At 48.8% G+C, this 25476-nt stretch overlaps 1 protein-coding gene across 2 annotated transcripts in view; it reads right to left on the bottom strand.

Annotated features, from left to right (window-relative positions):
• ATM (ATM serine/threonine kinase) overlaps window positions 1-25476 on the bottom strand; it is a 262350-nt gene that overhangs the window by 168743 nt on the left and 68131 nt on the right. For both annotated transcript variants that reach the window (XM_075337438.1, XM_075337439.1), the window contains exons 11-18: window positions 22993-23190; window positions 21867-21962; window positions 11993-12218; window positions 10868-10993; window positions 7717-7842; window positions 7473-7562; window positions 5750-5918; window positions 5473-5669 (exon numbers count right to left, since the gene is read on the bottom strand). In XM_075337438.1, the coding sequence (XP_075193553.1) occupies window positions 5473-5669; window positions 5750-5918; window positions 7473-7562; window positions 7717-7842; window positions 10868-10993; window positions 11993-12218; window positions 21867-21962; window positions 22993-23190 (1228 nt within the window). The remainder of the gene's footprint in view (window positions 1-5472; window positions 5670-5749; window positions 5919-7472; window positions 7563-7716; window positions 7843-10867; window positions 10994-11992; window positions 12219-21866; window positions 21963-22992; window positions 23191-25476) is intronic.

Here is a 25476-nt window from a genome sequence, read left to right as displayed (position 1 = left end):
CCGATCCAAACAGGTCCCTTTCATAATGCATTTTGCGTGCTCGTCATGCAACGAAAAATTCTCCCAAGGCCAGGCTACCCCCCTCTGCGCAGCTTGCGTCCCTGACCCACAGCCCACGCAGATAGCCCCAGACGCCGCCGACACCCCCATCCCATTCACTACTGCAGCAGTACAGGATGCACCGAGCCCCAATGCGCTCCCTCCCCCGGAGTGGCTGACTTCTCTCTCCCAGTCGGTGGATTCCCTGTCGAGGCCGTCTCAGACCATCGCGCAGGCTTTGCAGTCGCTCCCTACACTCAGCCAGGCCCCGCAGGTCCAGCCGTCGCAGGATGACAGTCGGTCTGACCCAGAACCGACTACTGGAGCGCGGAAGCGGACCCGCACGGTCTCGTCTTCCAATTCCTCCCAGAGGTCCCTCTCCCCTCCAAGGCCCGAGAGCCACTCGTCTCCGAGACAGTGTGATGATTCAGGGGAAGAGTCGGATGCAGCCTCCCTTATGGACTCGGATCAGGCAGCCGACGTCAGGCGTATGGTGGACAGCCTGGCCGACGCGGTGAATATGACGCTGAAGCTACAGCCTGACTCTGCCACCACCCAGAGCTCACAGGTATCTTTCAAACGACTTAAGCGTGTTCACAGGTATTTCTGCGATCATCCGGAGTTCGCTGAGATCTTACGCAAGCACAGACAGCAACCGGACAAGACGTTCAACAACGGTAAGTCGATTGATTTACACTATCCCTTCCCCGAAGATCTCAGGAAGGAATGGGCGGGCTCACCGGTGGTCGACCATCCGGTCTCCCGTCTGGCCTCGCATACAGTTCTATCTCTGCCGCAGGGAACATCGCTACGTGATGCCACGGACCGTAACATCGAGAGATTCGCCCGTTCGGCTTTTGAGGCGGCAGGCGCGGTACTGTCTCCGGCCTTCGCCACCGTCTGGGTAGCTAAGGCCATGGTGACCTGGGCCGACACCCTCCGCAGAGGGCTTCGCTCGCAGTCGGGCGATCCCGAGCTTGTCAACATGGCTGCACAGATTGCCCTGGCGGGTGAGTACATCATTAACGCATCTCTGTCTACAGCCAATTGCGCAGCACAAGCGGCCACCAACACGGTGGCAATCCGCCGGGCGGTCTGGCTCAGAGCCTGGAATGCAGACGCGGCTTCAAAGAAATCACTTACCGCCCTCCCGTTTGCAGGAGGCCGACTGTTTGGGACAGGCTCGATCAGATTATCGCCGAGGCTACGGGAGGAAAGAGCACCTCCCTTCCACAGCTGAGACCAAGGCGTTTCCCACGCCGCCAGCCAACCTCAGGTTTTCGCCCCTTTCGCAGCTTCAGTTCCCCGGCACAGCCTAGGAGGAACAGATCCCCGCAGAGAAGCAGGAAGAACCCGTCTTTCAAAACAAATCCCTCCTGGCGTTCCAGACCACGCCAGCCTGCCAAACCAGCATCTAGATCTCAGCGATACTCCTCCAAATGACTCCTGGTCTTCGCGCGTCAGCGTAGACCAGGTGGGGGGGCGCCTTTCTCTGTTCCAACACGTCTGGCTCCCTTTGATCATAGATGCTTGGGTCAGAGAAATCCTAGTCTCGGGTTACAAGATAGAATTTACGTCAATTCCTCCAAGCCGCTTCTTTCTTTCCCATCCTCCCGAGACGGACGCGCGAGCTCGCCCCTTTTTTCGCGCCATCAAATCTCTGCACCGCTCAGGGGTCGTGATTCCGGTTCCAGATTCGGAGCGGTTCAGAGGAGTTTACTCCAACCTCTTCGTTGTCCCCAAGAAGGATGGCACTGTGCGCCCTGTTCTCGACCTCAAGATCCTCAACAGGTATGTCAGAACCCGAAGATTTTGCATGGAGTCCTTCCGATCGGTGATTGCCTCCATGGAGGTCGGCGAATTCCTCGCCTCTCTGGACATACAGGACGCATATCTGCATATCCCGATTGCACACCAGCACCAAAGATTCCTACGCTTTGCCATAGCACACGATCATTATCAGTTCACTGCCCTACCGTTTGGTCTTGCTTCCGCGCCTTGAGTGTTCACGAAAGTCATGGCCGCTGCCATGTCGATCCTGCACTCCAGAGGTGTTTTGGTAATTCCATACCTGGACGACTTACTGATCAAAGGGTCCTCTTTCAACGACTGTCGTCTAAGTGTCCAGGTCACCATCGACACTCTATCCCGTCTCGGTTGGCTCATCAATCGGAAGAAGTCCTTGTTGACCCCGGCTCGCCGGATTACCTTCCTAGGCATGGAGTTCAATACCATCCAAGGACGCGTGTTCCTTCCACAGGAAAAGATTGACTCCCTCCGGAAAGACGTCCAGACCCTCCACCACTCCAGGGCGGTGTCCATACGATTTGGTATGAGGGCCCTAGGTCGGATGGTGGCGGCAATAGAGGCGGTTCCGTTTGCCCGCTTCCACCTTCGCCCTCTTCAGCTATTCCTGCTGCACAATTGGGACAAGTCTCTATTCACCTTGGATCGCAAGATACGTTTGTCCCCGAAAGTCCGCCACTCGCTGCGCTGGTGGACCAACAGCCAGAATCTCGTCAAAGGAACGTCGTTCTTACCGGTGCACTGGAAGACGGTCACCACCGATGCCAGCCTTCTGGGCTGGGGAGCGGTCTTCCAGCACCACACGGCTCACGGTCAGTGGTCCTACCAGGAAAGCCGGCTCCCGATCAATGTTTTGGAGATCAGAGCAGTCCTACGAGCCCTGCAAGCTTTTCAACGCCTTCTCCAAGGGTCTCCAATCAGGATACAATCGGACAACGCCACGGCGGTGGCATACATCAATCATCAGGGCGGCACGAGGAGCGTCATGGCAATGAGAGAGGTGAAGAGGATCATACAGTGGACAGAGTCTCACAACGCCAGGATCTCTGCGGTGCAGATCCCCGGCGCGGAAAACTGGGCGGCCGACTACCTCAGCAGACAGGGTCTGGCGTCGGGCGTATGGTCTCTAAACAGAGAGGTTTTCGAGCAGATTTGCCACAGGTGGGGGACTCCGGATGTGGACCTGATGGCCTCGCGGTTCAACAATCAAGTTCCACAGTTCATATCCCGCTACCACGACCAGCAGGCGCTAGGAGTCGACGCCCTCATTCTTCCGTGGAATCAGTTCAGACTACCATTCATCTTTCCGCCGCTGCCACTGATCCCAAGAGTCCTCAAGAAAATCAAGGCAGAGGGCATTCCGGTGATTCTCATCGCTCCAGAATGGCCCAGGCGAGCATGGTTCGCAGAACTCGCACAGCTCGTCGCAGACACCCCATGGCGGCTTCCAGATCGGCCGGACCTGCTGTCTCAGGGTCCGCTCTTCCATCAAAATTCAGGGGTTCTCAATTTGACGGCATGGCTCTTGAATCCTGGCTGTTAGCCCAGTCAGGATTTGCTCCAGAAGTGATTCAGACTATGATTAGGGCTCGAAAGCCCTCATCGTCAAAGATCTACTACCGCACCTGGAAGGCATTTTTTCAGTGGTGCGAGGTCAACGGCAATCTCTACAGGGGCGAAACGGCCGTAGTCTTTTTGTGCTAACCATCCTCATTCCCTCCCTATAACGCCGAAGCATGTATCCTCCGACCATGAAATAAACCTGAATACTTCACAGCAATTACAGGTGAGTGCTGTTCCTTTTTTCTCCCTTTGCTTAATGTCTCATGCTCTGATGCTTTTGGAACAAGCACCCCGTAGCTGCATTCAGTATAGTCCGACCTGGAAGTTTTCTCTTGTCACAGCAGAGATCAATAGCACCGCGTGTGCTTTCTGCAACTAGCCGCTGGTTGTTTGATGTGGACAGTCCTCAGTGGAAGTAGTGCCCCGCAAATCCTTCTTGTTATTACTGTCAACGGCAATCTCTCCCCGCTAGTTCTTTCACTACCGACGCTTCTACCGTTCCTTCAGGCAGGGTTGCAAGCGGGTCTCTCGCTGGCAACCATCAAGGGGCAGGTTTCGGCTTTGTCTGTTCTTTTCCAAAGAAACCTAGCATCACGTCCGCAGGTCAAGACGTTCATCCAAGGAGTCGCTCATCTGAATCCGCCCTATCGGGCTCCGCTAGAACCATGGGATCTTAATCTGGTTTTAGGATCCCTCCAACTGGCTCCATTTGAACCACTCAGAGAATCTTCATTCTCACACTTATCCTGGAAAGTGGTCTTTTTGGTGGCGGTCACTTCAATCAGGAGAACGTCCGAACTGGCAGCTCTTTCGTGCCGCTCACCTTTTATTGTTTTTCACCAGGACAAGGTTGTCCTGCGCCCGTCTCCGGAGTTCCTGCCGAAGGTGGTGTCTCCTTTTCACCTGAATGAGGAGATCGTGCTTCCATCTTTTTGTCCGGCACCCACTCACTCCTTGGAAAGGTCACTACACACTCTGGACTTAGTACGAGCGCTCAGGACTTACGTCTCGAGAACTGCGCCTTTCCGCAAATCAGACAACCTGTTCGTCCTGCCTGCTGGTTCCAGGAAGGGTATGCCGGCGTCCAAGGCTACCATTGCCAGATGGATCAGATCAGCCATTGCGGAGTCCTACCGAATCAGGGACAAGTCCCCTCCGAGGGGAGTAAGAGCCCATTCCACCCGTGCAGTTGGGGCGTCTTGGGCAATCAGACACCAGGCTTCAGCCGAGCAAGTCTGCAAAGCCGCAACGTGGTCCAGTCTTCATACCTTCACCAGGTTTTACAAGGTCCACACCCAGGCATCAGCAGATGCCTGCCTTGGGAGAAAGGTGTTGCAGACGACTGTCGCACACCTCTAAAAAGGTAGTAAACATTTGTACAGAGCTTTCCCACAGAATTTGTTGTTTGTTTTGGTTCTGTAGGACGGCTTATGTACCCACCCAGGGACTGCTTTTGGACGTCCCATGGTCCTGTGTCCCCCAATGAAAGCGATAGAGAAAGAAGGATTTTTGTGTACTCACCGTAAAATCTTTCTCTGAGTCTTCATTGGGGGACACAGCACCCACCCTGTTTGGATTGTGAAGTCTTCATTTACCGGATGTTTCCCGATGTTGTTTGCGGGTCACCTTTGTTTCCATCCGGCTACTATATATTTACGTGCCCATAAGGCACTGTGTTTTTTTCAACACACTTTTTTCTCTTGTATTACATTGTTTAGTTATGGTTGTTCAAGGCTCTCCTACTACTGCTTTTACACAAAACAGGCATAGTACCGCCTCCGGCTTGGGGTGTACACTGCCAGGGAGGAGCTAACTCTTTTTATGTTCACTTAGTGTCAGCCTCCTAGTCACAGCAGCATACACCCATGGTCCTGTGTCCCCCAATGAAGACTCAGAGAAAGAGATTTTACGGTGAGTACACAAAAATCCTTCTTTTTCGCTACAGGTTCATGCGAGTTCTTAAAATCTTACGCACAATGCTGGAATTTCCATGAGAAGAATTTGCACTTGTGCTATGTGGGAGGGTAGCTTAATAGCCCCTTGTAGTTAGAACTTTCATCTTACCATGCGAAGATGCAATGGTTTGCTCGTGTCTAGTGAAGTATCAATGAGATTCAAGAGTCTCCTCCGTATGTCAGATGGTCTGAAATTGACATTATGGTTAATGGCAGGAGATGCACAGAAACACAGGAACTGCAGAGCCTGGGACAGGACCATCTCAGGTTTGGTCAGATGTTCCTCCGATAATGGACTCGCTGCACCTATAGATAAACATGAAAGGTGCTCTGTTACCATCCAAACCTGATCTATAAAATAAGAACCATAAGTTTAGATTTCCTACCTGTGATATTCTGTAACTCTCCACTCTCTATATTTTCTGTGGCTTCATTGGACGAGTGGTCACCAAAGAAGTCTGCATCTCCATGATCTTCTATATCCATTCTGGAATCTATGTCTGAATCTACAGGATCTGCGTCTATGGCGGCCGCTGTGGTGCCATTGCTACTCACCTGGGAATAATTTACATGGATAATTTACCACTTAGAAAATAAGTCTTCATACATTGTTAGAGTTATTCCTGTGACTTGAACAGTTAATAAGCGCCACCCTACTCACTGCAGGCCACCTCTCTGCTCTGCGCCGTGTTAGTTCATCTCATGAGCTGCCTGTTGCAACACATTCGGCTCTGCTATATCCTCCTGTTGCTGGAAAGTCTCCACCTGGCTATAGTGAAACATGACCAGACTCTGCAGGAGTGTGATCACCTGCCTCCAGTGAGTGTTGCTGTTCTGGCCTATCCCCTACCAGTAGCGAGTGTATAAGGCAGCTCCTCCCTTCACGCTTTGCGCAAACTTTCGTTCAAGTCAGATTGTGGTCTTGTTCCCTGTCTGGCTCCATTTCCGTTTGACTCTCCCTATATCCGATACCAACCCGGCTTGTGTACCCGTATATCCTGATCTCTCCACTTCCGACTCTGGCTACATGTTTGATCTTGTGTCGCTAGTCCCGAACTTGGACTATCTGAGCCTGCCTCTCCCTGTGCTTGGTACTCCTGCCTTGAACTGTCAGTCAGCTGCTCAAGTACCAGAGACTGCCCTGGAGTGGCACCTGGTGACTATCGAAGGCGAAGCTTTTCCCTGTCTCGCTGCATTTCCGTTTGTCTCTCCCGATACCAACCTGGCTTTTGTACCCGTATATCCTCATCTCTCCACTTCCCACCCTGGCTATGTCTTTGATCCTGTGTTGCTTGCCCCGAACGTAGACCATCTGAGTCTGCCTCTTCCCTCTTTACTTGGTACTTCTACCTTGAACCATCGGTCAGCTGCTTAAGTACCAGAGACTGCCCTGGAGTGGCACCTGGTGACTACTGGAGGTGAATCCTTTCCCTCTCTGGCTGCATTTACGTTTGTCTCTCCCGATACCAGCCTTGCTTGTGTACCCGTATATCCTGATCTCTCCACTTCCGACCCTAGCTACGTCTTTGATCCGTGTGTTGCCTTCCCCGAACTTGGACCATCTGAGTCAGCCTCTACCTACTTGGTCCTCCTCCGTTGAACCGTCGGTCAGCTGCTGAAGTACAAGAAACTGCCCTGGAGTGGCACCTGGTGACTACCGGCGGCGAAGCCTTCCCTCACTATCATAGGCTCTAATGAATATAGGATAGTCACTTAGTCACATCTATCCAGGGTAAGCCAGGCCCATGGCGCAGTAGGTTTCTTCAATAAGAGAATTTACTTCCTTCTGAGCAGCAATTAAAACATCACAATCAGCCTACCAGTACCTGCTCAGTACTGATGAGGTGGAAAACCCTGAAACATTACTGCCTACAGATCTAACTCTGGATTCACTGATGTAAACTATTTGGCAAATAGTTTTTCCAATGAAGAGTAGCCTTTAGAAAAAAAAAAAAGTCTCTGCTCATAATTGGGCTTTCTCAATGGCAGCCTGAACATACAGTAACTGTTACTTGACCAAACGTAGCTGTGTTTTTTTTTTTTTTTATTAAACTTAAAGGGTATCAATAAGACTTAGAAGTTAGGCTTCACCTCTTATAGTAATCTTACCAAGTTTCGACATATTTCACACAAGTCCGTTAACATCCTTGGTGTTAGGAGGCGAAGAAACAGATCTGCGGAGAATCGAGACGGACCAGCCTAAAAACAAAACGCGTGTAAGCAAAAGTAAGTAAAAGGTGGAACTAGTAAATTATTAAATATTTGTGTTTGTGAACATTAGTAGTGGTCTTTAAGTTAAATCCAGGATTAAGGGGCCTTGTATTTGTATTAAAGGTGCACCTTTCTGCATTACCTTTGTGCAGTTGCAGACACCGTTCAGACATTGGGATATCAATGCTCCCAGGGATACAATTTTCGGTTCTTCACTTATCTTCCCCTTTAATATGGACATGCTCTCACCAACACACTGCATCAACATCTGGGAAAAAAATAAATAATAAGTAGAGCGTATTGATTTTAAACCCTTCTCCCTGCATGCATTTTGGCCCTTAAAGGGATTGTCCAAGGGATTGGTTTACGCAAACAGAGGAAGAGCAGATGTCACTATTCCACCAGCAGCTGAACTTCAGAAAAAACATTTGATAATGCACTGCTGGTAATCACTGAGCTCAGCGGTTTGTGCCATCTACAATGGCAGAGCTGTTACGCTCAGTGATTAGCCATGGCGCCAAAATGCGCTGCAGTCAAGCAACAGATATCGGGGCAGAGGCACTGCACTGTAGCACTGGACCCGGGAAGTGTGAGTAATGCATAGTTTTGTTTTTTTTTTTAACTGTACCTGGGAACAACAGTTTATTGAAACCGGAAAACCCCCTTAAAGACATGGTCCACTACCATGTATAGTGGCCACATCGATTGAAAGCTGTGAAAGAAGGCATTTTCTAAATACCTTCTTTTGCCAATTGTGCCTGTGTGCAGCGCTATCGCCGTCTTGCTCATCCCCATCACGTGACCCGGGCTGCAGCGGCCACTGATGTCACGTCAAGTTCCGGAATTGGGAGTTGACCCGGCATCACCGAGGCGGCACCCAGTCTTCATGAGTGACTGGGCAGTGGGCGGAGTTTTATCACACTCACAACCTCTTGTCTTAGGTTTCTTTCATGTGGACTGCATAGCCAACTGGAAATGAAGGTAATGCATTGCCACTGTGCAGCAAGACGGCTTTTACTTGCTTGGAGGAATCAATCAACAGCCTCCATTCCTCTGCATTATGATTTATTTTCAAAGCTTCCATTAGACTGTTGATATTGTTGCATGCCTTGTTGATTTTGCTACGAGCCTATCCATCAAAATTGATGGCTGCTAACTTTCCCCAGTCTCACAAGCTCGTTGCCTTGGGGTAACCCTCGACTCCGCTCTATCCTTCAGGCCACACACCCAAGCCATTTTCACATCCTGCCGACTACAACTCATATGCGTACACACACAAATATATTCACTAATATCTAATATATAAAGCTGAATGTGTGTGTGTGTGTGTGTGTGTATGTATGTGTGTGTGTGTCCAGAATTGGCATCTGCACCGTCGCAGCTACAGCCACAAAATTTTGCACACTCAAACGTCTGGACCTCAAGAGAGTCATAGGCTATGTTGTGAGGCGAAATTTTAACCCCGCGCGTTACAATTTACCAATCAATTTTGCCCCTATCTACATAATGGGGAAAAAGTGAAACGAAAAGTGTTGGGGGCAAATTGACAGCTGTCAGATGTGAACAAGGGGGACTTAAAGAATGAGAGTAATGGCGCCAAAGAGTATATACCGTACAGTTACTAAGGTGGGGCCCTGGCATGGGATACTCACCACACTCGGGGATATGAACACACACACAAAATGCACCACAGACTACCACGTGCTTGAACACATATACCACCCTCAGCACACATCTCACCACACATACACCAACCTCGCCACATAATCGCCCTAAACACACACAAGTCTGGTATTATCCTTCAAAAATAAAAATCTGATTAATAAGCAGCCAAACTACAAGAACAACAAATGTACCACATAGGAAATACGGCAGCTGTCAGTCACATGACCTGTCTATATGTGTATGTGTGAGCTAATATATACTGTCAGGGGGAGGGCTTTCTGTTGCCTGGAGATTTATCAGGCTGCCAATAGCAACCAATCACAGCTCAACTTCTATTTTGCTACAGTTAATTAATCTGAGCTCTGATTGGTTAATATAGGCAACAAAGGACATTCTCAGTATAACAAAACTTGTGTGAGGTAATAGGATGTCAGTTAGGGTGTGTTGGTTGAAAGGCTGATGTCAGTCACATTACATCTATGTGAGAGAATATAGAAACTGTCAATTACAGACTATTTTTACCACAATAATGCCTCATAAGAAAAGGAATTCCTTGGCACGAATGTCAGCTGATGCGAAAAGAAAAGCTGCATTACGGGCCAATGAAAAATGGGAAGACCGAGAAACAAGGCTGACACACATGAGAACAGCAGCTGCTTCATCAAGAGCCAATGAACTTTCTGAGGAGAGGGAAGCGAGGCTTGCAGACAAGAGAACAAGAGTTGCTTCCTCAAGAGCCAATGAACTTTCTGAGGAGAGGGAAGCGAGGCTTGCAGATATGAAAACAAGAGCTGCTTCCTCAAGAGCCAATGAACTTTCTGAGGAGAGGGAAGCGAGGCTTGCAGACAAGAGAAGAAGAGCTGCTTCCTCAAGGGCCAATGAGTCATCTCAGCAGAGAGAAGGCCGACTTGGCACTAAGAGTATTGCTATTTCTTCCACCAGGGCACAGGAAATGGTTGAAGATTTGAAACATGCTGCCTTTTATTACCAGTCAGACATAAACTATCAGGATCATCCTAAAGTTCAGATAGGAAAAATGGATGTGGTCTGCATGTACTGTAGTGCCCTGAAATGGAAAGATGAACCACCAGGTTTATACTGTACAAATGGCAAGATAAAACTTCCACCTCTCCTGTCACCACCAGATCCCCTAAAGTCTCTGATGACAGGTACCAGTACAATATCAAAGCATTCCTTGGACAACATTAGGAAGTACAACTCCTGCTTCCATATGACATTTGGTGCAACTAAAGAAATGTTTACAACAGGATTTATGCCGACATTTAAAGTTTAAGGACAGGTTTACCACTCAATTGGGTCACTGCTTCCATTACAAGGAGAAGAACCTCAATTTCTTCAACTCTTCTTCATGGGAAATGCAGAAGCAGAGGCTCAGCGGAGATGCTCTTTAAGTCCTACCACTTGCCTTGATATTGTCACTATTTTGCATCAGTTCCTTCACTCCAACAATCCATATGTTCAACATTTCAAGGCTGCACTTGAATGCATGCCAAATTTGTTAACAGCATTTATTAACCCGGGGCGAAGCCGGCTAGTACAGCTAGTATATATAGATTAGTGAATATATATATGTGTGTGTATACATATGTATACAGAGTGCCTCCTACCTTGGCTTTCTGGAATAAGCTAGTCTGGTAAGCTTCATCTTCACGGATGACCCCCGCGTGGCAGTAACAAGCTAATACTCCTGTCAGAAGACTTGCACATCGGACTAAGGAGTCAGGAGGAGTAGTCTAGGTTAAAGAGGGAAAAATAATAATACAATAGGATAATGTTATAAAAGTAACATTCACATACAAATATTAAAACATTGATCCACAGAAAAAGCCTATTCTGGCCTCTTTGCACAGTTCCTCTACAATAGAAGCAACATTTCAGTGTTTTGTTTTTTTTTTAATTTTACCGCTGGAGTGGTGCTTCTATGTTCCCTGAGCCTAGTCTTCTACTCTCCAGCATCTTCACCTTTTATCCGCACCACTCCGATCAGTTTTTTCCAGTTTATACACTCCGGCATCCTCACCTTCTATCCGCACCACTCTAGTCAGTCTTCTTCAGTTTGTGAACTGTCGGCAGCTCCACTGTTTCATGGAGCGACCTGGAGATCACAACTTAATATAAGTCTATGAGAGCCTTGTTCTGGATCTCATAGACTTTCATTTAGAGCTTTTGATGTAACTTCTGACTTCAGGCCAGTCAGAAGTTGCAATCACAAGCTAGCACTGCAGGACAGAGTGACGCTGATAAAAGGTGAAAACGCCGGATGGTGAGTATAGGACCGGGGGGCTGGGACGTTAGATTAAAAAGAACACGGTGGCTCAGTGGTTAGCACTCCAGTCTTGAAGCGCTGGTGTCCTGGGTTCGAATCCCACCAAGGACAACATCAGCAAGGAGTTTGTATGTTCTTCCCATGTTTGCGTGGGTTTCCTCCGGGTACTCCGGTTTCCTCCCACACTCCAAAGATATACAAATAGGGAATTTAGATTGTGAGCCCCAATGGGGACAATGTTCCTGATGTATGTGAAACGCTGCGGAATAGGTTAGCACTATACAAAAATAAAGAATTAATAATTAACCACTCCAGTGCAGGGAAAAAAAAAATCATTGGAGTGGTGCTTTAAAGTGAACAGTATTGATGGAACCCCTATATGTTATATCCAAAATAAAAAGGTAAAGTCAGTTTTATGTGGGTGCACTGATAGGCAGCAGGACGGCACAGTAGTTGCCTCGTATACCTCAGAGGAATAGCTGTTGAGTAGCTGCTCAGAGACAGTGAGCAGATGGAGCTCCAGCTTCTTTCTGATACACTGCTGCACAGTGAGACATGGGGACCCCACTTCTTTACAGGGTGCTAGATCCGGCCCATTTGAGGGAACCGTTATTTCATTAAAAGAGGAGACAAGATGGAGTTCTTCAGCGCCAGAGAATCCATTTGAGTCACTTCCTCTTTTTTGGTCTGAACTGGAGATAAAAAATGATATAATCAAAATTAAAAAAGAATAAACCTTAAATAGTTGTTAAAACTGTCACATGCTTAAAAAAGAGAATTTTGTTTACTTACCGTAAATTCTTTTTCTTATAGTTCCGTATTGGGAGACCCAGACATTGGGTGTATAGCTTCTGCCTCCGGAGGACACACAAAGTACTACACTCAAAAGTGTAGCTCCTCCCTCTGAGCTTATACACCCCCTGGAGAACCAGATCTAGCCAGTTTAGTGCAAAAGCTGAAGGAGAATAGCCACCCACAAGTAAAAACAGAGCAAGAACCGGAACAACCGGAGCCTCTGTCTACGACAACAGCCGGTGATAACACGCGGAACAAGAAACTGCCAACAGGCAACAGGGAGGGTGCTGGGTCTCCCAATACGGAACTATAAGAAAAAGAATTTACGGTAAGTAAACAAAATTCTCTTTTTCTTTATCGTTCCTTTGGGAGACCCAGACATTGGGACGTCTCAAAGCAGTCCATGGGTGGGAATAAACAGAAAAACTGAGAAGTAGGCGGAGCCTAACTTCACAAGTGGGCGACAGCCGCCTGAAGGATGCGTCTGCCCAAGCTCGCATCTGCCAAAGCATGAGCATGCACTTGGTAGTGCTTTGAAAAGGTATGCAGGCTAGTCTAAGTGGCAGCCTGACAGACTTGCTGAGCCGTAGCCTGGTGCCTGAAAGCCCAAGAGGCACCGACAGCTCTGGTCGAGTGTGCCTTGATCCCCGGCGGGAGAGGCACCTGAGAACACTGGTAGGCATCCGAAATGGTCGACCTAATCCAACGGGCTAAGGTCGGCTTAGAAGCAGAGAGGCCCTTACGCCGACCTGTGGTCAGCACAAAAAGAGAGGTGCACCACCTAAGAGCAGCGGTGCGAGACACATAGATCCGGAGCGCCTGCACCAGATCCAGAGTATGCAACGCTTTTTCAAAGCGATGAACAGGAGCCGGACAAAAGGAAGGTAGGGTAATGTCCTGGCTAAGGTGGAAAGGAGAAACCACCTTAGGGAGAAAGTCCGGAGTCGGACGGAGAACCACCTTGTCTTGATGAAAAACCAAAAAAGGTGACTCCGAAGAGAGCGCAGCTAAATCAGAGACTCTCCTGAGGGAAGTTATGGCCACTAGAAAGACCACCTTCTGTGAAAGACGAAACAAAGAAACCTCCCTAAGAGGCTCAAAGGGGGGTTTCTGCAAAACCGTGAGAACCACATTGAGGTCCCAGGGATCCAAGGGCCGCCGGTAAGGCGGGATGATGTGAGACGCACCTTGCATGAAGGTGCGGACCTGAGCCAGCCGGGCGATATGCCGCTGGAACAGAACTGACAAAGCTGAGACTTGTCCCTTGAGAGAGTTGAGGGATAGTCCTAGCTGCAGACCGGACTGTAGAAAAGACAGAAGGGTCGGCAAGGAAAAAGGCCAAGGAGAATGGCCGGAAGAGCGACACCAGGACAGGAAAATCTTCCAAGTCCTGTGATAGATCTTGGCAGAGGAAGACTTACGGGCCCGAGTCATAGTGGAGATGACTTCAGGGGGGATACCAGAAGCAGTCAAGATCCAGGACTCAAGAGCCACGCCGTCAATCTGAGAGCCGCAGAATTCTGGCGGAAAAACGGAGCTTGTGAGAGAAGGTCTGGACGGTCCGGAAGATGCCACGGCACCTCTACGGACAGATGGAGCAGGTCTGGGTACCAAGCTCGCCTGGGCCAGTCCGGAGCAATGAGGATGACTCGACGGCCCTCCATTCTGATCTTGCGCAGAACTCTGGGCAAGAGAGCTAGAGGGGGAAACACGTAGGACAGACGAAACTGGGACCAGTCTTGAACCAGAGCGTCCGCTGCAAAGGCCTGAGGATCGTGGGAGCGAGCCACGTAAACCGGAACCTTGTTGTTGTGACGGGATGCCATTAGGTCCACTTCCGGAGTGCCCCACTTGCGGCAGATTGACTGAAACACTGCCGGATGCAGGGACCACTCGCCACTGTCCACGGTTTGACGGCTGAGATAATCTGCTTCCCAGTTTTCCACACCTGGGATGTGGACTGCGGATATGGTGGACTTCGAGTCCTCCGTCCATTGAAGGATGCGTTGAACCTCCAACATTGCCAGGCGGCTGCGTGTCCTGCCTTGGTGATTGATGTAGGCAACCGCTGTTGCGTTGTCTGACTGGACTCGGATGTGCTTGCCCGCCAACAGGTGGTGAAAGGCTAGGAGAGCTAGAAGCACAGCTCTGATTTCCAGCACATTGATCGAGAGGGCTGACTCGGACGGAGTCCAAGTGCCTTGCGCTCGGTGGTGGAGACATACCGCTCCCCAGCCGGATAGACTGGCATCCGTGGTGAGAATCACCCAGGACGGGGCCAGGAAGGAGCGCCCCTGAGACAGAGAGAGGGGCCGAAGCCACCACTGAAGAGAGCTCCTGGTCTGTGGCGACAGAGCCACTAACCTCTGTAAGGAGGAAGGCCGCTTGTCCCAACAGTGGAGAATGTCCAGCTGCAGAGGACGCAGATGGAACTGGGCAAAGGGAACAGCCTCCATTGACGCCACCATCTGACCCAGCACCTGCATCAGGTGCCTGATGGAATAACGGCGGGGCCTCAGCAGAGAGCGCACCGCCAGTTGGAGGGACTGCTGTTTGACTAAGGGCAGCTTCACAAGTGCCGGCAGAGTCTCGAACTGCATCCCCAGGTACGTGAGCCTCTGGGTCGGAGTCAGAGTGGATTTGGGCAGATTGACAAGCCACCCGAATTGGGCTAGAGTGGCGAGAGTGAGCGAGACACTCCGCTGACAGTCTGCGCTGGATGAAGCCTTGACTAGAAGGTCGTCCAGGTAAGGAATCACTGCCAACCCCTGGAGGTGCAGAACCGCAACCACTGCTGCCATGACCTTGGTGAATACCCGAGGGGCCGTGGCTAACCCGAAGGAGTGCCACGAATTGGAAATGTTCCTCTCCGATTGCAAAACGTAGCCAACGCTGGTGTGAAACTGCAATTGGCACATGCAGATAGGCATCTCTGATGTCGATGGATGCCAGGAAATCCCCTTGGGTCATTCAGGCAATTACTGATCGCAGAGACTCCATGCGAAAATGCCGCACCTGAACATGCTTGTTGAGAAGCTTGAGATCCAGGATGGGCCGGAAGGAACCGTCCTTTTTGGGGACTAGGAAGAGATTTGAGTAGAAACCTCTGAACCGTTCCCGGGCGGGAACCGGTACAATTACTCCGTTGGCCTGCAAGGATGCCACGGCCTGAGAGAAGGCGGCGGCCTTGGAGCAGGGGGGAGTTGACAGAAAAAATCTGTTTGGCGGGCTGGAAGAGAATTCTATCCTGTAGCCGTGGGAGAAGATATCCCGCACCCACTGATCGGAAACGTGTTGAAACCACACGTCGCCAAAGTGGGACAGCCTGCCACCGACTAAGGACGTTGCTGGCGCGGACAGATAGTCAAGAGGAGGCTGCCTTAGTGGCAGCAGCTCCTGCAGTCTTCTGTGGACGCGCTTTTGTGCGCCAGCTGGATTTTTGGTCCTTGGCTGAGTTAGTGGACGAGGCCGAGGGCTTAGAGGACGACCAGTTGGAGGAACGAAAGGAACGAAGCCTCGACTGATTCCTACCCTGGACAGGTTTCCTGGTTTTGGTTTGTGCCATGGAAGTACTCTTCCCGCCAGTAGCCTCCTTAATAATTTCATCCAGCTGTTCACCGAACAGCCTGGACCCAGCAAAAGGGAGTCCAGCAAGGAACTTCGTCGAGGAAGCATCTGCCTTAAACTCTCGAAGCCACAGGATCCTGCGGATAGCGAGGGAATTAGCCGAAGCCACCGCAGTGCGGTGAGAAGCCTCCAGCATGGCAGACATGGCATAGGATGAAAAAGCTGAAGCTTGGGAAGTTAAAGCAACCATTTCGGGCATAGATTCCCTGGCGAAGGAATGCATCTCCTCTAGAGAAGTAGAGATGGCTTTGAGAGCCCACACTGCTGCAAAAGTTGGGGAGAACGAGGCCCCTGCCGCCTCATATACAGATTTTGCCAGAAGGTCGACCTGGCGGTCAGTGGAATCCTTAAGGGAGGTGCCATCAGCCACTGATACAACGGTCTGTGCTGATAGCCTAGACACCGGAGGGTCTACCTTTGGTGAATGAGCCCACTCCTTGACCACCTCAGGTGGAAATGGAAACCGGTCATCAGAACCATGCTTTGGGAAGCGTTTGTCAGGACAGGCCCTAGGCTTGGACACAGCGGCCTGAAAACTGGAGTGGTTAAAGAACACACTCTTTGTCCTCTTAGGCGAGGTAAACTGGTGCTTTTCTGCCAGAGAGGGTTGCTCCTCTGATACTGGCGGATTGAGATCCAGTACAGAATTAATGGACGCAATCAAATCACTAACATCGGAGTCACTTTCGGACAGATCAATGGGGCACATGGAGTTAGCCTCCGAGCCCCCTGTAAAGGCATCCTCCTCGTCCTGCGAGTCAGCTCCTGAATCAGAGCCGCGGGACGAGGAAGGAGAGGGAGCCCTGCGTCTCCTTTTAGGAGGACGGGGTCTGGGACCAGATGATGAATCCTCTGTGAGCTCCGCTGAGAGAGCCCTAGCAGCAGAGGCACCCTGTGAAGGGGGCTGATGCATGTTCAGCAAAGTCCTGGACAGCTGTCCCATGGAGTCGGCAAAAGACTGGGAGATAGACCTAGAAAAGGATTCTACCCAAGCCGGGGGTTCAGCCACAGGGACCGGAGCAGCCTGAGAGACCACTGGGGGGGCGATTCCAGGCTGAGGCATCGTCAGGTTAGAGCAGGCATCACAATGTGGATAGGTGCTCGGTTCAGGCAGTAGGAGCTTACATGCAGTGCATACTGAGTACAGCTTTGGAGCCTTGCTCCTCGTGTGAGACATGCTGCTGAAGTGGGGGCTCTGCCAGAATGACCCCCAGAGAGTATATACAGAAGGTCCACAACCGGAGGTTGTGGCTTACCAGACCGCTGGAGCGGTTTGTGTGCCCTCCAGATCCCAAAGCCCGGACCCCCAAGCACCTCAGCAGGGATGCTGCAGCCAACGCTGATCGCAGGGAAGAACGTTGAGAAAATGGCGCCGGAGTGAAGAGAGGGGGCGGGACTCACTCTGAGAGCGGGATCTGGAGGGCCATAGAGACCTACAGGGGAGGAGACATGAACTCAGTGAGGAGTGTCTCTCCCCTGTGTAGAACGGCCGCTGGGCGGAGCCGCACTGTCCCTCTGCATGAATGACATGCGAGGGCAGTGAAACCGAAAGTAGGCCTCCGGCGAAGCCGGGGCCTAAATTTGAGCGGTGTGGCCGGCGCGCAGGCACCATCGGCGCGGTTCTCAGGCGACAGCCAGAGAACCCGCCGGAAATGTCACAAAAAACACTCAGCACACTCTCCCACAACAATAAAGTACAAGGGACCCCCATATATAAACGTCTCAGGTACTTAGCTTGCTGAGATGCAGGGTTCCAAGTCCCTGGGGGCGAGTGCTCCGGTCCAGCAGGATCCTGAAGGGCTGCGGATGGAGACCGGTCTCCTGCCAAGCATGGAGAACCGTGCTGGCTCCCACTTCAAGCCAGAGCCCAGAGGGATGGTGAAGGAGCACGGCATGTAAGGCTCCAGCCTTGGAATCAACCTTAACAGCACCGCCGACACAGTGGGGTGAGAAGGGACATGCCGGGGGTCCAGGCTTGGACCCGCTTTTCTTCAAACTCTTACCAAAAATGAAAAATCAGATGAGAATGCATGTGTGGATGTATGCCTCCTGAACACAAAGCGATAAACTGGCTAGATCTGGTTCTCCAGGGGGTGTATAAGCTCAGAGGGAGGAGCTACACTTTTGAGTGTAGTACTTTGTGTGTCCTCCGGAGGCAGAAACTATACACCCAATGTCTGGGTCTCCCATAGGAACGATAAAGAAATAATCATAATCCCCTGTGACATGAAAAAATGTATGCTATGAACACCTGTGACATGGAAAAAAATAATTTTACTTGTTAGTTCTAAAACTTAGCTAATAAAATTACACTAATGTTAGCCTGTAATTGGTATTCATTTTCAGACCACCTGATAAGCAGTTTGCAGCCTATTTTTAGTGGGAGTGTCCTTCTCAGTAATATAGGCTGGATGTCAGCTCTGAGTGTATATAGGGTGCTGCAGTTTTCACTGCACAGCTTCTATCCTGCACTTATTTCCTCTTCATTTGCTTTTTGCCTGATTTATAGCTTGTTTTCTCTGCTCTCTCTAAGGCCTCTTTCATACGTCCGTGAAAGTCACGCACGTTTTTCACGGACGTGTCAAAGGTGCGTTTTGCCCTCCGTGTGCCGTTTTTATGGCACACATGTGTTCTCTGTGTGTTATCCGTGATAACACACGGAGAACGGAAACTTTCTGCTCACCTGTCCCTGCTGTTCGTGGTGCTGATCTTCGGTCTCCGATCCTGCCGACTCCCCGCTGCTGCTGCTTCCGCCCGCAGTGGAGTGAATATGCAATGATCATAATGAAAGGGGGATCGGAAGCAAGTGACAGCAGCGGCAGAGATGGCAGCGCTGGAGAAGGTGAGCATAGATTTTTTTTTTAACAAACATGTGTGTTTTCTCCGGTGCGTGTCACATGGATCACCTCCGTGTAGTCTGTGTGCGGGCCGTGTGACTCTCGTGATGCCAGAGAACAACGGACATGTCTACATATGGAGCACACGGGCACACGTATGCTCCACACGTACACACGGTCCATAGCAAAACACGCACGTGTGCGCAGACCCATTGATTTTAATGGGTCTACGTGTGCCTGTGTCTCCGGCACGTGAAGAAACAGACCAAACACGTACCGGAAACACGGACGTGTGAAGGAGGCCTAAGACTTTAGATACTTTCCTCCATATCCACTTCAGATCTGTATACAACCTTCTCCTTGCTGATATCACAAAAACACTGACTGAAGGGAGAGGTAGAAAAAATAATAATAATAATAATAGTATTTATTTTATTTATATAGCCCTATTAATTCCACAGCACTTTACATACATCAGCAACACTGTCCCCATTAGGACTCACAATCTAAGGTCCCTATCAGTATGTCTTTGGAGAGCTATCATAACCGGAAACAGGAGCCCTAATGGATGTGCATTAATTTTGCAAAAGCACTCAGCTATATACAGGACTCACTGACACTATGCAGAAGCAAAATGGTAAAAAAAAATAATGAAAACTATTTAAAATGTTGCTAACCTTTGCATTTAGGAAGTAAATGAACAATAAAATAAATGTGCAATGGTGTACAAAGCATTTAATGGCAATAATTCCAGTATCAAACTCCAAAAAACTAGCCAGTGATTACTTGATTAATAGGGACCAAATGTGTATATATCAACTTCTTGGAAAACTGTGAAAGTGAGAAAGGAAAGGGCGGAGGGGTTCACATTTCAAGTTGAGAGGAGGATGGGCTAATCTTGAGGAATCTGTGCCCCAGCAGAGTGCCTGTGTGCTGCCATATAGTGCACATGCATCATATATCATGGAAAATACCACAGTAATATGGCAGCCAAAAAAACAGCAACAAAAACGAGACAAATGCACTCTGCAGTGCTAAGATATGTGTAACAATCAATATGGGAATATAGACATGCATTACTGCTATGAAAAACCATATAAAAATTCAGATACTTAACACACAAAAATGGCCAGTTTTATGTGAGCCCAACAGCCAACGGCAAGTCGACCTCTTTTTGTTGGGTCCCTGCATGTCTATATACCCATATTCATTGTTCCACATATCTTTGCGCTACAGAGTGCTAATGTCTCCTTTTTGTTACTATGTTTCATGTTCAGTTTGCACCTGTTCACATTAGAAAGGTAGGATGCGTCATCAATCTTTTTCTTAGATTACAGGGTTATGCCTTCTGATTGAGCACTCCTGCTCTTCTGCCTCAGGGGATTTTAATTCTTCATTTGCAGGTTCCTGTCCGCCCAAAAATTGTAGGGTTTTTTACCCAAAGAGAGGCATTAGTTTGATAAAGACCCAACAAAAAGGTCACCTTGCCGTTGGGCCCACATAAAACAGACCATTTTTTGTGTGCTAAGTATCTAAATTGTTACATGTTTTTCATAGCAGTAATGCATGTCTATATTCCCAAAAATAATTGTTCCACATATCTTAGCATTACAGAGTGCAACTGTCTCCTTGTTATTACTATGTTTCATGCTCAGTTTGCTCCTGTTCACATTAGAAAAGTAGGGACCATTGCCCTAAATGTGGACTCCATAAGGCAAAACTGTTTCACTGCATATGGGAATGCCCACAGGTGAGGGGGGTATGGGAGGAAGCGGCGGTGTACATATTGAGGATTTGGAAAGTAGTTATACCCGTCACCCCTCAGGCCTGTTTGTTTCACTGTATAGAAGCCCCTATAGAAACTGACAGAGCAAGTGCTCACATTCCAGGTGTAATACACGTAGTATTGCTTGTGGTCAAGAAATGCCTACTTAGGAACTGGCTGATAAGACAGACTCCGAGAAATACAGAAATAGTTGATACCCTAAAAACAATAATGATGTACGACAAACTGGATTCGGAGAAACATAAGGAGAAGTCCACTAAAAGATTCTTCAAAAAATGGAGAACATTTATTGAGCAAAGCTTCACACAGACGGAAATCACCCAGTTAATTAAAGCATTTGAACACACGTCTTGGTATTGTGTGGAAGACATTGCAGGGACACTAGGGACACTGAAGATGGGGAGCATCCAAAGGACCAACTGAAGGGAACAAATAGGTTAGGTTGTTAAGTTAAAGATAATTATTGTTAAGATAATTCTATGGAGATGAAATTGTTGTGACAATGAAAAAGAAAATGATGTAACAGAAGCATTGCACGATCCGGAGACATTTTATGGAATGTAACAACATGTTCTCTTGTTGATGATATGTGCTTGCTGACATCAAATAAAATATGTTTTAAATAAAAAAAAAGAAAGGTAGGATGTGGCATCAGTCTTTTTCTTAGATTACAGGGTCATGCCTTCTGATTGAGCTCCTGCTTTTCAGCCTCAGGCGATTTTAATTATCTATTTGCAAATTCCTGTCCACCCATAAATTGTACTTTTTTTTACCCAAAGAGAGGCATTAGTTTGATAGGTACCTAACAAAAAAAGGTCGCCTTGCCGTTGGCTGTTGCACTCATATAAAACTGGCAATTTTTATGTGCTAAGTATCTCAATTATTATATGTTTTTCACAGACATGCATTACTGCTATATTCCCATATTCATTGTTCCATATATCTTAGTGCTACAGAGTGGAACTGTCTCCTATTTATTACTATGTTTCATGCTCAGTTTACCTCTGTTCACATTAAAGGTTGGATCAGTCTTTTTCTTAGATCCAAAAGCACATCAAAATTTCTGCTGATTATTTTTACAGAAAAAAAGCTTTCTATGACTTTGTATGAATTTGGAAGTAAGTGGACAGTCCCAAAAAAAGTCTATAAAGTCACAAACCGTGGCCTACAATTTTTTACTCCTGTAACCTATGCCGGAACTGCCAGCTATTAAGCTGTAGGGAAAATGACTTGTAATTTACTTACATAAAAAAAATCTAAAAAAAAAAAAAAAAGTCATAAATAATCCTACTCACCAAACTAAAAAGCTTCCAAAATAGTCCATAGAAGCGCTGGAATTCTTCATAGTGAGGCTAACGAGAGATTTCTGAAAGGATGGTTGGGAAAAGTATCTGCGGATGGTAAAAAAAAAAAATACAAAGTGAGCTGCACCCCTGCATGGACGTCCTCAACAAAGTAACTTATGCCTGCTTTACATGAGACGATCTATTGTGCGATAGATCGTCGGGGTCACGTTTTTTGTGACGCATATCTGGCATCGCTTGCGAGGTCGACCTGTGTGACACCTCCTAGCGACGCAGTATCGCTCACAAATCGTGAGTCGTGTACTCGTCGCTAAGTTTCATAAAATTGTTTATGGAACATGGCGCCGGTTGTTCATCGTTCCCGTGGCAGCACACGTCGCTCCGTGTGACATCACGGGAACGATGAACATCGCTTACCTGCGTCCCGCGGCTCCCGCTGGCTATGTGGGAGGAAGGAGGTGGGCGGGATGTTTACATCCCGCTCATCTCCGCCCCTCCGCCTCCATTGGCCGGCTGCTGTGTGACGTTGCTGTGACACCGAACATCCCTCCCATTTCAGGAAGTGGATGTTCGCCGCCCACAGCGACGTCGCACGGGAGGTAAGTGCGTGTGACGGGGGGGTTTACGACTTTGTGCGCCACGGGCAATCAATTGCCCGTGACGCACAAATGACGTGGGCGGTTACGATCGCTCGTGCAATCGCATGATAGATCGTAACGTGTAAAGCCCGCATTAGGCTCACCTCACATCAGAGGTATTTTGCCGCAAAACCGGATCCGGTACAAATGCGTTTCAATCCATTCATTTCCAATGGAATCGTGGAAAGATGCGGTCACATGCGGTTGTGTATGACGCACGCAACCGCATGTGACTGCATATTGCAGCGATTCCATTGGAAATGAATGGAACAGAAACGCATTTGTACCGGTTCTGGTTTCGCGGCAAAATACCGCTGATGTGAGGTGAGCCTTACAGAGCGGCGGGCCACGCTTCATTACACTACTATTTAGATGTGGGATTTCAACAAAAAACTGGTGACTTAAGTTTTAATTTAGGAAGAATGGTCCACCACAGTATAATACAGGCGGGAACACACTGCAGGCTTATCACCACTCACTGGCTTATTATTGGGGAGTGCTCGCTGGCGTCATCCATTTCGTCATCTAGATGACCGAACAATAACCACTTAATAATCTCTTCCTTGAGCAGTCTTTTGCCACCATTGCCCTCATGTATCGGCAGCTTCAGGTCTGAGGTGAGATGATCTGGGACGGTGCAAGAGCTGAGGGCCAAACACAAGCACTGCACAGCCGAGCTAAGAAGGGAAAAAGCAAATACAATTAGAGGTTAGTAAGTTTAATCTTTAATACTGATATACATTTTTTTATTGGATAAGATGTATTTCTAACCATCAATATTGGGCAATGGCTATTGTGTTTTTCCAAAAATAAGCCTTACCCCGAAAATAAGCCCTAGTCGCGGTTCAATAATGAAGTGTCCATGCAGCTAAAAAAGTTAAAGATACTGCAGGAGACTTCATTATAGAAAGCAGACACCCCCAAAAGAGAGAAGACAGAACGGGAGGACCTGCAGTGTAACGCATCAAGGACCTGTGGTGGAATGCACACCCACACATCAGATCACACACCCACACACACATCAGATCGCACACCCACACACACACATCAGATCACACACCCACACACACATCAGATCGCACACCCACACACACATCAGATCACACACCCACACACACATCAGATCACACACACATCAGATCACACACACACACACACATCAGATCACACACACACACACCCACACATCAGATCACACACCCACACACACATCAGATCACACACACATCAGATCACACACACACACACCCACCCACACATCAGATCACACACCTACACACACATCAGATCACACACACACACACCCACACATCAGATCGCACACCCACACACACACACATCAGCACACACACAGAGAAACAGGGGCAATGCAGTCATAGGTCACTAAAGGACCACTGAATCAATACACATTATACCAGCCTTTGCAAAAGTATCAAATTTATTAAATTTAAGTGTATAGCAAAGGAGTAATATTATATACACATTAAGAGAATCAAAAACACTGATCAGGCTGCAGCAGAATCACAGATGAAACAGATCACCAGACCATATAGGGAGTGCAAATAAACTCATATCGTCAGACCACAGAGTTATTAATACAAAGGCCAAAGTTACCCATTTATACATTTATAGGAATCGTATGCAAGGTAAAAGGCATTGCAACGCATATACAAGGTAACAGGCATGGTAACATTACATTACCCATCACTCCGAGGGGCCAAAGTCATTAGGAAGGGGGGCCAGCCAAGGGATAAATACAAATTAGCTGGAAACACTCCCATCAGCGCACTCACCCATAGGTAGCCGGGACTGAGGAAAACGTGCCCCGACGCGCACGTTTCGATGACTTCTTCGGGGGGCCGTGAAGTGGTCAAGCACACATCAGATCACACATCCACATCAGATCGCACACCCACACACACACACCAGATCGCACACCCACATCAGATCGCACACCCACACACACACATCAGATCGCACACCCACACACACACATCAGATCACACACACACACACCCACACATCAGATCACATACCCACACATCAAATCACACATCCACATCAGATCGCACACCCACACACACACACATCAGATCGCACACCCACATCAGATCGCACACCCACACACACACATCAGATCGCACACCCACACACACACATCACACACCCACACACACATCAGATCGCACACCCACACACACATCAGATCGCACACCCACACACACATCAGATCGCACACCCACACACACATCAGATCGCACACCCACACACACATCAGATGTCACACCCACACACACATCAGATGTCACACCCACACACATCAGATCGCAAACCCACACACATCAGATCGCACATCCACATCAGATCGCACACCCACACACACACATCACACACTCACACACACATCAGATCGCACACCCACACACACATCAGATCGCACACCCACACACACACATCAGATCGCACACCCACACACACATCAGATCGCACACCCACACACACACATCAGATCGCACACCCACACACACATCAGATCGCACACCCACACACACATCAGATCGCACACCCACACACATCAGATCGCACATCCACATCAGATCGCACACCCACACACACACATCAGATCACACACACATCAGATCACACACACACCCACACATCAGATCACACACCCACCCACACACACACATCAGATCACACACACACACACCCACACATCAGATCGCACACCCACACACATCAGATCACACATCCACATCAGATCGCACACCCACACACACCAGATCGCACACCCACATCAGATCGCACACCCACACACACACATCACACACTCACACACACATCAGATCGCACACCCACACACACATCAGATCGCACACCCACACACACACATCAGATCACACACCCACACACACACACATCAGATCGCACACCCACACACACACATCAGATCGCACACCCAC

The sequence above is a fragment of the Anomaloglossus baeobatrachus genome, chromosome 2, assembly GCF_048569485.1.
Source record: "Anomaloglossus baeobatrachus isolate aAnoBae1 chromosome 2, aAnoBae1.hap1, whole genome shotgun sequence".
Classification (NCBI taxonomy): Eukaryota; Metazoa; Chordata; class Amphibia; order Anura; family Aromobatidae; genus Anomaloglossus; species Anomaloglossus baeobatrachus.
The sequence above is the reverse complement of the archived record's forward strand: the minus strand, read 5'-3'. Positions and strand labels throughout refer to the sequence as shown.